At 46.7% G+C, this 12,578-nt stretch overlaps 1 protein-coding gene across 19 annotated transcripts in view; it reads right to left on the reverse strand.

Annotated features, from left to right (window-relative positions):
• The window catches only part of PCDH15 (protocadherin related 15), a 684,600-nt gene that overhangs the window by 67,071 nt on the left and 604,951 nt on the right, over positions 1–12,578 (reverse strand). For all 19 annotated transcript variants that reach the window (XM_032115593.1, XM_032115587.1, XM_032115586.1 and 16 more), the window contains 2 exons: positions 11,377–11,517; positions 9,095–9,207 (listed from right to left, as the gene is read on the reverse strand). In XM_032115593.1, coding sequence (XP_031971484.1) covers positions 9,095–9,207; positions 11,377–11,517 — 254 coding nt within the window. The remainder of the gene's footprint in view (positions 1–9,094; positions 9,208–11,376; positions 11,518–12,578) is intronic.

Genomic DNA, 12,578 nt, shown 5'->3' on the forward strand with positions numbered 1-12,578 from the left:
GAGGGGAGGGGAGGGGAGGGGAGGGGAGGGGAGGGGAGGGGAGGGGAGGGGAGGGAAGGGAGGGGAGGGGAGGGGAGGGGAGGGGAGGGGAGGGGAGGGGAGGGGAGGGGAGGGGAAGGGAAGGGGAAGGGAAGGGAGGGGAGGGGAGGGGAGGGGAGGGAATTGCTGCGAGCTCAACACCACTGGGGGGGGCAGGGAGGGTGAAGGGATTGGTGTGTCACTGTCACCCAGGTGGGGCTGGTGTGTCCCTGCCTTCCAGCCCAGTGCTGATTCCATGGAACCAGAGTTGTTGAAGTTGGAAAAACCTCCAAGGTCATCGAGTCCAACCATCAACCAGCAGCACCCCGCTCACCACTAACTGTGTCCCCAGGTGCCACCTCCACACACCTTCTGAACACCTCCAGGGATGGGTGCTCCAACACCTCCCTGGGCAGCCCCTGCCAAGGCCTGAGCACCCTTTCCATGCAGAAATTCCTGCTGCTGTCCAAGCTGAGCCTCCCCTGGCCCAGCCTGAGGCCGTTTCCCCTTGTCCTGTCCCTGTTCCCTGGCAGCAGAGCCCGACCCCCCCGGCTGCCCCCTCCTGTCAGGGACTTGTGCAGAGCCACAAGGTCCCCCCTGAGCCTCCTTTGCTCCAGGCTCAGCCCCTTTCCCAGCTCCCTCAGCCGCTCCTGGGGCTCCAGCCCCTTCCCAGCTCTGTTCCCTGCCCTGGAATTGCTTTGAAATATTTGAAATATTTCCAATGAAATGGTTCCTTTCTGAGCTTCTGAACTCACCACTTCTCCAATCTGTGATTTCTGATTCCTCCCCAAGACTCACACGCCCAGGATCCACATCCATCCCATCCCTGGATGTAAGAAGGTCCCTTGCAATAAATGATAATCCACCTGCATCCCATAAATCTTAGGGATAAACCACAATTAACATCCACTTTAATCCCCATCCCACCTCAGCCTTATCCAGAGTTCTAATCTTTCCTTCTCCACACAACCACCCTTTGCCCAGGACAATTTTAATCTATTCCCAGACCATTGTTTCATCCATTTCCATGGAATTTTTTTCCATAACCATCACAGCAATGTGATATTTCGGCCACTTAATTCACTTCAACTTTTCCACAGGAAAATGGTATCTTGGGAGCATCCAGGATGGGATGGAGACCAGGAGAGACCTCACTGTTTTCTTTGAGTATGAAACCACAAAATGGGTTTGTCCCTCAGGAAATAAACAAAGTAACCACAAAGAAGAACAGGCTTAAGATAAAGTCAATATTTGTGCACAAAAAATACTGACATTAAATACAAATTTAAAAAAAATCTTTGAATTTGTTATGTCTTAGTTATCTGTGTCTCGAGCAGAGTGGGAAAGGGAGACTGAGCATGTCTCAAATACATTGCAGGGCACAACTATGGGAACTGTCCAAGTGAAATTTTAACTTTTCCTCTCTACTTTTCTTGCTTTCTTTTTCCCCGTGCTAAACACATCACTCCCAGCCCGTTTTCAATTTGCCTGATAGCCAATATGCTTTAAATTCACCATGAAACTTGCCTATCTCCAAAAGCATGAACACGAGATTTAATAAAAAATTACATTTCAAGCCAGCAAACCCAATAATAATTTGGAAGATTGGTTTAGTGCTGAAGCTTAATAGTGGGCTGTGTATGGACTCCATATGAGCCACTTCAGTCAGCTTGACTTTGTGAACATTATACTTTACATCTGTTTCTGTAGAATATTATAATACAAAATATTTTCATATATTTATGTTTTACTTGATGGAGGTCCATAAAAACCCCTCAGAAATTAAGTTTTGGTGCTGCTTAATTACATTGCTTGCCTCAACTTGATTAACATCGAGGGTATTTTTATTCTTAGGGTGGTGAGAGGGTTAGAGAAGCTGTGGCTGCCCCTGGATCCCTGGCAGTGCCCAAGGCCAGGCTGGACATTGGGGCTTGGAGCAGCCTGGGACAGTGGGAGGTGTCCCTGCCCATGGCAGGGATGGCACTGGATGGGCTTTAAGGTTCCTTCCAACCCAAACCACTCTGGAATTCCATGATCCCCATGGCAGCTCTTTTAATCCTTTCACCAGCACATTAAAACTACCCTGGCTTCCTGCCCTTGTTCAAAAAAAGATAGACCTGGACACATTTTAGAGCAACAATCCACCCTTTTATCAAGTTTTTGCTTTCCTAGTAACTACCTGAACAGCCTGTCCCAGAAAATGGTAACTTTTTTCTTCTGGAAAAGAATATTTTTGTCTTAATTAGACGTATTTATCAAGCAGTTTATCTTCAGGGTGTCACATATTCCTTCCTGGCCTTGATATCCTGCCTTTCTGTCTCAATTCCCAGACTGCTTGGAGGCACTCTGACCTTCCCATGGTATTTATCCCCAAAACAAATGACAGGAGAGTCTGGACACTGCTCCAGTGATCCCATCTTAACCTATTGTTTTTTAACCCAAATGTCAGGTTTTGCTCTCCTGATCTCTCTGTGTTCATCTTATCCCTCCAATCTTCCCAAATTCAACCTGAGGGCGTGAAGGAATATTCCTGTCAGGATTCTGCAGAAGCCAAAAAAAAAGAGGGGAAAAAATTCCCCCCAAGCATGACGTAGGGCACAGTCACACACCTGGATTGGCCAGACTGATGGGATAAATTCCAAGGATAACACGGCTGGAAGGACAACACATTGCTGGAAGCCAAGAGGGTTTAATACTAAAATTATGGATCATTTCAATTCCACATCCACTCCCCCAGAGTGATTTATTCCTACATTTCATTAACATGGTGTTGGGAGCTCTGACCCTCAGCCTCTCCAAGCACAGATTCCCTGCCTGGATCTGGCTCCCTGTGCTTTCCTCTTCCCCAGGAAACATCTCACCATAACATTTCATTGAAAAATAATTCCTAAAATTCCAGTTTCCTTTTCATTTGGTATAAAGAAGCACAGGATTTTAAGAAAATGCAATGCAGCACTACTAACACAAGGAAAAATAGGGGAAAAAGGATCTTTTTCATGTAATCATCTGGTAATCATCACTCCCTAATTTTTCCATGGCAAATCCCTCTTCATACCTGCTGGAGAAATAATTTAATTTAACTTTATGACCATATTTGCTATTTCTTATTACAAACCAAATAAAGTACCAGCAGAAAATCACTCTAAGCCAGTGATTCCAAAACGAAAATCACACATATTTTCCCGAATCCAAGCTGCCACTGATGTGAGCTGCAAATTCCAAATGTATCCAGCTTAAGTGTGAGGAAAACATCGACTGCTTTTATCCCCACGTCTCAAAAATGCTGCAACTAAAAGGTTGCCCGTGGTCTTTCCTTGATAAGATGCAAATTCCATTCTGGGAAAGGTGGGAAAAGCAGTGGTAGGACCTGGGTATGCTGGGAAGAGGATGACTCAAATGGATGCTCTGAATCTATCAGCATTAAACAAAACATTTTGAGGGACAAAACACTTTTGAGGGACAAAAATAACCCCCCATGGACTCTGTGACGAGAAGGGGGAAATGACTCTGAGGGGAAAAAATGATCCCTAACAAGGGAAAATCCCAGGGAGCTCTGCTAGGAGGGGAAAAGGGAAACTTCAGTCAACAGAGGTTTAAAGAACTGCAGCTCAGGAGCAGCCTGAGGGAAAAGCATCTAAGGCAGAACTGATATCCTGGCAGTGCCCAAGGCCAGGCTGGACATTGGGGCTTGGAGCAGCCTGGGACAGTGGGAGGTGTCCCTGCCCATGGCAGGGGTGGCACTGGATGGGCTTTAAGGTCCCTCCCAACCCAAACCATTCTGGAATTCTCTGATTCTCCGAGGCCTCAGCCATTCATAGATATTGAGAACCATGGAATAGCCCGAGTTGGAAAGGACCACTCCTTCCAATTCCTGAGCTCCAATCCAGGGCACTGTGGATGCTTTTCCCACCTTTCTGAAGGAAGCACCAAATTACACAGATTCCACACCATAGGAGTGCCACCCCTACCCTCACTGTCGCTGTGCAGGTTTCCCCATTCCCTATTTCCCAGTGAGGAAAAGTGTCCGAGTGAGCAGCAGGAAACCAGAGAACTGGGGAAAATCTCTTGGAATAACTGACTCCTGATACAGCTCCATGGTTTTGTTTTGTGAAATCCTTTTGCTTGGATGGTATTTGCCTCCAATATGGAAGGATTTAATTGGGTGGAAAAGATTACAAGGTCTCTTCTACGGAGACCGAAATCCACATGTCCCCAGATCTCCCCTTTTAGGCAGAACACATTTCCACAGCAGTGCTGCTTCTGGGAGAGGAATAAAATTAAATAAAATTCCACACTACATTTACATCGAGTTACAGCCTGGAATTCACAGCTTCCCATATTTCCCTGTAAAACCTCGGATTGCTGGGCAACTGGACACATCTTTTCCGACAGGTTGGGGAGCCGTAACGCAACACTAACAGAAGCTGTAAGTTTGCAAAATTCCCCTTTTCTCCTGCTCTGCTATGGCTGAACACCTGGTTAATGTGCCCACAGGCACCAATTAGGAAGCAATGATGCTGCTCCAGGTTCCCATTCCATTCCCTGCTCCAGCAGCACTTTTCTGCCAGCACTGACCTTCCCCTTGCAGAGGATGTGGAATTTATTAATTAACACAACACCAAAAAGACCCCAAATCCCTTTCAACTTTTACTGTTTTAAATTGAGGACGTGCTCATTAAGAGGACAGGCTTGCTAAAAATACATCTTTATATTCAGATGAGGTTCCAGTCACATCTGCTCTCCGCTGTTTCGTAGCACTACTAATTAATATCTATTAATTAAGAAATGAAAGTGCTGCCATAAGTCGTTGGGAGGTAATGGAAACTTCTGGATTAATTCCTTGATGCAGAGGTGATCTGAGGGAAGTCAGGACAGAAGAAAGAAGAGCTTGGGAAAGGGGCTCTTTACAGCAGATTTGATTTTCCAAAAAAATTGATTTATTTGGTTTATTGGGTGTTAACTTTTTTTTTAATTGGTTGTCCAGAGAAGCTGTGGCTGCCCCTGGATCCCTGGAAGTGTCCCAGAGATGCTGGACAGGGCTTGGAGCAGCCTGGGATAGTGGAAGGTATCCCTGTCCATGGCAGGGGTGGAATGAGATGAGCTTCAAGGCTTTAAGGTCCCTTCCAACCCAAACCACTCTGGAATTCTGTGGTTCTCTTGCCAAAGATTGTTTTGCTGGCAGAGAGCAGCATGAGATCAAAGCCAGCATTCAAAACTTCAATAAACTGTGTGAATTGCCACAGCCTGTTTGGGGCAGGGATGGAAACGTCTCCCTGTCCCCACCCCGCTGTGTCCCTGCTCCCACACAGGGGCTGGAGACACTGGAAGTGTCCATGTCTTCCATCAGTTCTTTGGAGAACCAGCAGAATCCGAATGACAGCCAACACCCTGCGGAAGATGTGGTGACAAGAGCAGCATCAGCCGTGGCCTTCCCTGGCACCAAAGGTCAGCTGGGCTCCGAGGTGGCCCAGCCATCTCCAATTAAATGCCCACACGCTCCAGCACTTGGATTCTTTGGGATTTTTGCCTCTTTTCTCCACACTCTGTGTTTTTGAGGAACAATTCTTGGCTTAGAAAACCCTGTTTGTCAGGCACTGCTCCTGTCAGCTCTTCCAGAGTCATCCTTAATATCCGTGGCAAGGACAGACAAGGACCCACACTGCTAATGCAGCTCAGCTCCAGGGCTCCACAGGGAAGATCCAGCTGGAGCACTGGGACCATGCACTGGGACCATACAGGGCTGATCGGAGTCATTAAGATTGGAAAAGCCCTCAAAGGCCATTGTGTCCAACTGGGAACCCAGCACCACCCTGTTCCCCACTAAGCCCGTCCCCAAGCGCCACATCCACACCTATTTTGAGCTCTTCCAAGGATGGGCACTCCACCCTTGCCCCAGGCAGCCCCTGCCAAGGCCTGAGCACCCTTTCCATGGGGAAATTCCTGCTGCTGTCCAAGCTGAACCTCCCCTGGCCCAGCCTGAGGCCCTTTCCCCTTGTCCTGTCCCTGTTCCCTTCGAGCAGAGCCCGACCCGCCTGGCTCCAACCTTTTCCCAGGCAGTTGTAGAGAGTGAGAAGGTGCCCTTGCTGTTGCTCTGCTTCTGAGAGGGAGTGAATGCTGGGATGAGGAACATCCCAAATCCCACCTGGCCTCCTCTTGCCAGTCCTCACCAGAAGAGCCAAGGATGCAGCAGATCCCCTCTGATGGACTTTAGGAGGGGATCTCTCACAGTCGTTAGGAAGGAACTGTATTTTATCCCTCACTTATTGTAAATCAACTGCTCCACGCTGTATTTTCTGGCTCTCAGAGCCCTCAGCTGCCCTTTGCTGTTCGATATGGAGAGCACAGCAGTGTTTAGATGCCTCCAGAATAATTTACAATCCAAACAAAGAAGGTGGGAGGTAAAGAGACCAATTAATTTGCCCCAAATGATGCAACAATGCAAAAGGGAGAGCCAGTGAATAAACATCAATCTCTGCCTTCATCCACTTGACTGCTGTCTGCTCTGGACGTCACTTTAAGACACGGAGAAAGATCAATCAAAGCCTCCCTGGGTATGAAGAGGGCTCCAAGCAGTGCTGGTGATCCTCTGGCAGAGCTGCCAGGCTCTGCAGCTCAGCTCAAGGCACAGTGGCACTTTCATCTCCCTTTCTGCTCATGCCATCTGCTCTCTCTCTTTCTCTGTATTTTGTATTTATTTTTGATTTTGTAGCAGAGTCTGCAGCTTTATTCTGTAAAACTGCTCAACTGTGACCTTTCCCTAGATACACAGGAAGGAAGTTTGTAAACCAGCTCGGGAACAGCACTGGAATCAACCAGATCATGATAATTAGACAAGCAAAGATCAATACTAATCCACTCTAAAGCCACTAATTCTCAATCCTTCTGCAATTCCAGCATCCACATCCAGCAGTTTTTTGTTTTACAAGGGGCACCATTGCTCTGTGCTGCCTTGTACCCTAAAGATATCCCGTGTCACTGGGAAATGAGGTCCTGTGACACCTGCCAGTTCCAGCTTGCATCCCTGCCAACAAACCAAACACAAAGCACAGTTTGCAGAGTGCGACAATCCCTGAAAAACTCAGGAATCAACACCAGTCCTGCTCCCGAATATTTGAGTCTCAGAGCTGAATCAGAAAGTTCTGGTGTTGTTTTCATTTCATTTTTGACACTGAAGAAAATAAATAACTGCCTGTGCTGTCCCCAAAAGGTTTTAAGAGCTTCTTAAAACAGGGTGCAGACAATTTCCCAGGAAGGGAGCTGTGCTTTGGAAAGGGAAACCAGATAATCCCGAACAGTTCACAGGGACACAAAGATAACCTGGGTTATTCAGGTGTCATCAAAGGGTATTATGGGCTGCGAGTCACTTTTTACTGCAAGAGTTCTTCAAAAAAACATTCCCAGCTCCTGGGATAAAACTGGAGCTCAGGGCAGGCTCAGGAATCCCAGGATCCCAGAATGGTTTGGGTGGGAAGGGACCTCAAAGCCTATCCAATCCCACCCCTGCCATGGGCAGGGACACCTCCCACTGTCCCAGGCTGCTCCAAGCCCCAATGTCCAGCCTGGCCTTGGACACTGCCAGGGATCCAGGGGCAGCCCCAGCTGCTCTGGGCACCCTGTGCCAGGGCCTGCCCACCCTACCAGGGAACAATTCCTTCCCAATCTCCCATCTATCCCTGCCCTCTGGCACTGGGAAGCCATTCCCTGTGTCCTGTCCCTCCAGTTCCTGCTGCAGGGTCCCTCTCCAGTTTCCCTGTATCCCTTCAGACCCTGGAAGGAGCTGTGAGCTCTCCACACAACCTTCTCCTCTCCCGGCTGAGCAGCCCCAGCTCTCCCAGCCTGGCTCCAGAGGGGAGGTGCTCCAGTCCCCTCAGCAACTTCTGGGCCCTCTCTGGACCTGCTGCACAGCAAGTTTGCTCCAACAGACAGCTGCCTGCCCGGATCTGAAATTCCAGTCACAAATGGCCATATTTTTATTTGCTACATGACCCAAAGCAATGCAGCAAACACTGCACACCTCTGGAGATACTAAGAAACTGCAGGGAGCAGCAGGAACAATTTCTCTCTCAGGAAAAATCCTTTAGCAAAGGATTATTATTAAATGCAAAGTTTATCATTTTGCACTGGGCCTTCAGATTTCACATTTGTTTCAAGTTAGATACAAAATTAGGAGAAGAGTGGCAGTATTTTGCTATTTTTCACTTCTTTAAGTGAAAAACATGCTACTACTCCAATCACGAGGACGAATAGAGTGCAGCTCACGAATCTCTGTCTAAACTCCTTTAAATAGCTGAGCAAGCCCATCCTTTAGGGCCTCCTGAAGACAACTTATGTTCAATTTCTGCTTTCTGATTCCCTGCACTCCTTGGATTTGGAAATATCTGTATAAACCCCACTACATTCTGCTGCTGATTATATCCCCACAGGGGCATAGAGAGAACACATTGCAACTTTTTGATATCTTGGAGCTGCCTGTCCTGATCTTATCACTTCCTATTATTGTACAGATGTCAAATTCATGAACACATTCTCTGTTACAAAATTTACCAAACTATGCAGCCCGTGCCCCACTTTTTGGTTTGCTTTTGATCAATTTTAAGACACTGAGGTTGATGATATTGAATTGTCAGAGGGTAAATTTATCATATCATGTCTCTGTGGTGATAATAACCATCACCTGCACCTCTAACATCGAAAAGGTTGAGTCTGATTCTCTCATGCCTCACACAAATGGTGTAGAGGGTCAAAAAATGCCTCACACAAATGGTGTAGAGGGTCAAAATGCACTCCAGGAAACTTAACCGAGAGCCCTGGTGATCCCAGTCCCAATTCCAAGGCATGACATTCGTTTATCCTAATGACTGATATTTGCAACAACTTCTGAGGGGAAAACTTCAAGCAAACCTTCCCTCGCCATCATTGTCAGCCCAGATCTTTCCAGCTGGAGACCACCTGCTCAGACAGTAAAAGTCCAGCACAACAGAGTATTTTTGTAGCTCTATTTCAGACTAGCATTTAAACTGGACTTGATTTTGACTTAAAAACTACCAGTTTCAGGGTGAAAGAATGAACTCCTTACCTGTATTCGTCCTGTGTGAAGCGTGGGATGACTGAGGGCTGCAGCACTGCAATTTCCACCGTGGTGGTGTTGAACTTCACTGGGTCCCCATCATCGTAGGCAATGACCACCAGCTGCAAACAACACAGAAAATCAGCCTCTGACTACACAAAAGAACCTTTTTCATCCTGACTTCCAGCAATTCTGGTATTTGCAGGGTCAAAACAAGCAGATGTGGTTTTCTTTTGCTGCAAGTCACACGTTGCGTGAGGGCAAAACACAGAGGGAAAAGGTGGCAGCCATCCACAGGTTGAATCCTCTGCTGGAAAATGTAGAGAAACATGGAAAACTGGAGGAATTTCTTCCTGGAAAGGGCTGTTAAACATCAGAATGGAGCTTTGGAGTCCCCATCCCTGGAGATGTCCAAGGAACAGCTGGATGTGGCACTCAGGGCTCTGGTGGGGATCGGTCACAGGTTGGACTCGATGATCCTGGAGGGCTTTTCCAACCTTAATGATTCCGGAATTATGGAACTCCCAATGAAACAAGCAGGAAAAGCCCTGGGTTAAGAATTATCTGCTGCTCAGATCTAGAACTGAGGGCTCATGTCAAAACAAAAAACTTAACACTACTTCCCACCCTACTCCAAAAAGTCCTCTGTAGAAAAGAGATGCTCTCAGGTCAAACATGGACAAGACCAAACTACCTGCTCCTAAATGAGGCCTGTTATAAATATTTTGATTTTTAAAAATCTTTTCTCTTGTCTATTTGTTGATTTAATCCATGATTTTGTGCTGGCACAAGCAGGTTCATTTATTTTCAGCTTTCACATGAAATCTGCTTGCAAAAGGATGCAACTCCAGCCCACTGAAGAAGGAGCAATGGGCAAATTTCCAATTTTCTCCCTAAATTTTTCCTTATTTCTGGAGGTCGCTACGTGAGGCAGGTCTCCACCTCATTCTAGCAGAGCATTTTCAACTCATTTCTGCCAGTCCAAGTTATTCCACAATAACCTTTTTTTCCAGCCAATATATCAGGGAAGTCACCAGTGCAAGATACAATTGCAGAAATTACCTGGCTGTTAAATGGTGACTGGAAAAACTCCCAGAGGATTCAGCAGCAGACACAAACCCAGTGATCTAGAAGAAAATACCAACTCCAAGTGTTCCCATCACTGATTTCTGGAGTCTTTTCTGTGCTTTTTTCCTAAGAATGTGTATTTTCTGGAAAGTTATTCCCTGCTGAATGCCCCATTTACTGCCCTAATATGAAGCAGTGCGGGATAGATCCCAGGTTTGGAAAACAGCCCCACGAAAGAAGTACTAAAAACAACAAGTGCAGCAACAGAAAGGTTCCACTCTGGTGATGTTAACCAAGAGAAAATCCTCTTCCCCCTCGGGTTTTATTATATTAATTGGAAACTGGAAAGGACTTAAATTAGCACTGTCCTAAAGCAGGGACTGCTCCAGCTAAAATAGCCCTTGGTGGGACACTCAGGAGTGGGAAACAGCTTTACTCCTCAGAATGGAAGGTGTGCAAATAAACTTCTCTTTAACCCTCATTTCAGAAATAAGTAACTGAAAGAAGAAAAAGCCACACCTTAATGACTGTAAGGAAGTTTCTGAGTAGGGAAATTACATCTAACCCAAGATACTATGGATTTAATTTATTTTTCCTTACTGCCCCACTTCTATTTTCATTTTTAACTCCCCCTTCCCTTAATGGATCTTAAAGGGCAGATGTTCTACTGATATAGGTTAAAATCATATCTTAATCCACACGAATTCACTCAAGACTCTTCAGGACCAGTGACAACAAAACGGGAATTTAGGTTTCCTTAAAATCAATGTTTTTACATTAAAACACTTGTGAACAGGAACTCCTGAACTACCCAGCTATGCAGTAACTTTATTTACAAGATATCTTGCTCTTCTTACAAAATTCTCCCCAAATTCTCCCCAAAAGCCCTGTTGGAAGTGAACTTGGAAAAAATGAGGGTTCCCCAAGCTGCCTCCCTTGTTTTCCCCCACCTTCCCAAAAGGTGCAACCACATCCATTCAAGACATTCCTGAGATCAGAATGGCACGAAACACATACCAGGAAAAAAAGAAGGAAACAAAGGAATTAAAAAAATCAAAATTTTGCATGGAAGTCCAGTGAAAGGTTGGATTTGATCCTGGAGGTCTTTCCCAACCTTAATGATTCTGGGATCTTTCTGTGCAATATAAAAAGAAAGGAGAACCGTGGAAAAGAATCCCAGCTAATGCAGGGGACATGTCCTGGCACTGCAGCTGGATTTGTACCTTGAACACTGTGCTGGGCTCTTCATTGAGGTTCACTCGGGTGACGACGCGTCCGGAGTTCTCCTCCACGTCAAAGATGCTGGCGCTGTAGGGAAACTGGACAACATCCACCTTGTAGCGGACCAGACTCGCTGGGGTGCCCTGGAATGCAAAAATGAGGCAAAGTGGGTATTTCCGTGTTTTTACACTCCTCCTGAAGGATTAAAATGGGACATTGGTAGGGCCAACACAAGCAAAACTTGCTCTTTGCTGTCCTCATAACTGAGCACTGCCCTTCCATCCCCCCAAAATACCTTCCAGGACACCTGAGAGGTCCAGAAAGAAAAATCAAGGAAAGAAAGAAAAGGGCTGAAGCCCCACCTACTTAAACCCAGAAATGTTTTTTAAATACTGAAATTTTTAGACAGAAGATGGGCATGGCTTAAGGCTGTTAAAATACCTTTCAAAAAGATTTTCACTTGGTATAAAACTCCTTTAAAGTTTAAGAAACTTATCGGTGGTAAAAGAAAATGCTGTTTTGCAGACGGATTTTAAGCAGCCCCATAAGGAACCCTCCCCACTGTTCAGACCCTGCTTTGGTGACAAGGACTGAGGCCAGGCAGCCCCTGGGTGTGTCACAAAGCATCTGAAACCCCAAAGCAAAAGGGGGATCAGAAGCAGCAGTGCCAGAGGGTGGAAGAGAGGAATTTTTCCCATCAGTATCTCAGCATTTTCTAATTGAAGGCTGCTTACCCATTTACCTGTTGTAACACCAGCTGCCTCTAAAATAGCATTTGTTGGAAGGATGTAATTTCTTAAGGTATCCATTATTTTCCAACGATCCCATTTCAGCAGTCACCCTGCAGGCACCTCAGAGTTACAGAAACATTAAGGTTGGAAAAGACCTCGGGGGTCATTGAGTCCAACCATCAGAGCAGCACGGCTGAGGCCAGCACTGCCCACCTTGTCCCCAGGTGCCACCAGCCACATCTTCCTTGGACACCTCCAGGCATGGGCACTCCAAAGCTCCCTGGGCAGCCCCTGCCAAGGCCTGAGCACCCTTTCCATGCAGAAATTCCTGCTGCTGTCCAAGCTGAGCCTCCCCTGGCCCAGCCTGAGGCCGTTTCCCCTTGTCCTGTCCCTGTTCCCTGGCAGCAGAGCCCGACCCCCCCGGCTGCCCCCTCCTGTCAGGGACTTGTGCAGAGCCACAAGGTCCCCCCTGA

The sequence above is a fragment of the Corvus moneduloides genome, chromosome 8, assembly GCF_009650955.1.
Source record: "Corvus moneduloides isolate bCorMon1 chromosome 8, bCorMon1.pri, whole genome shotgun sequence".
NCBI classification, from domain to species: domain Eukaryota; kingdom Metazoa; phylum Chordata; class Aves; order Passeriformes; family Corvidae; genus Corvus; species Corvus moneduloides.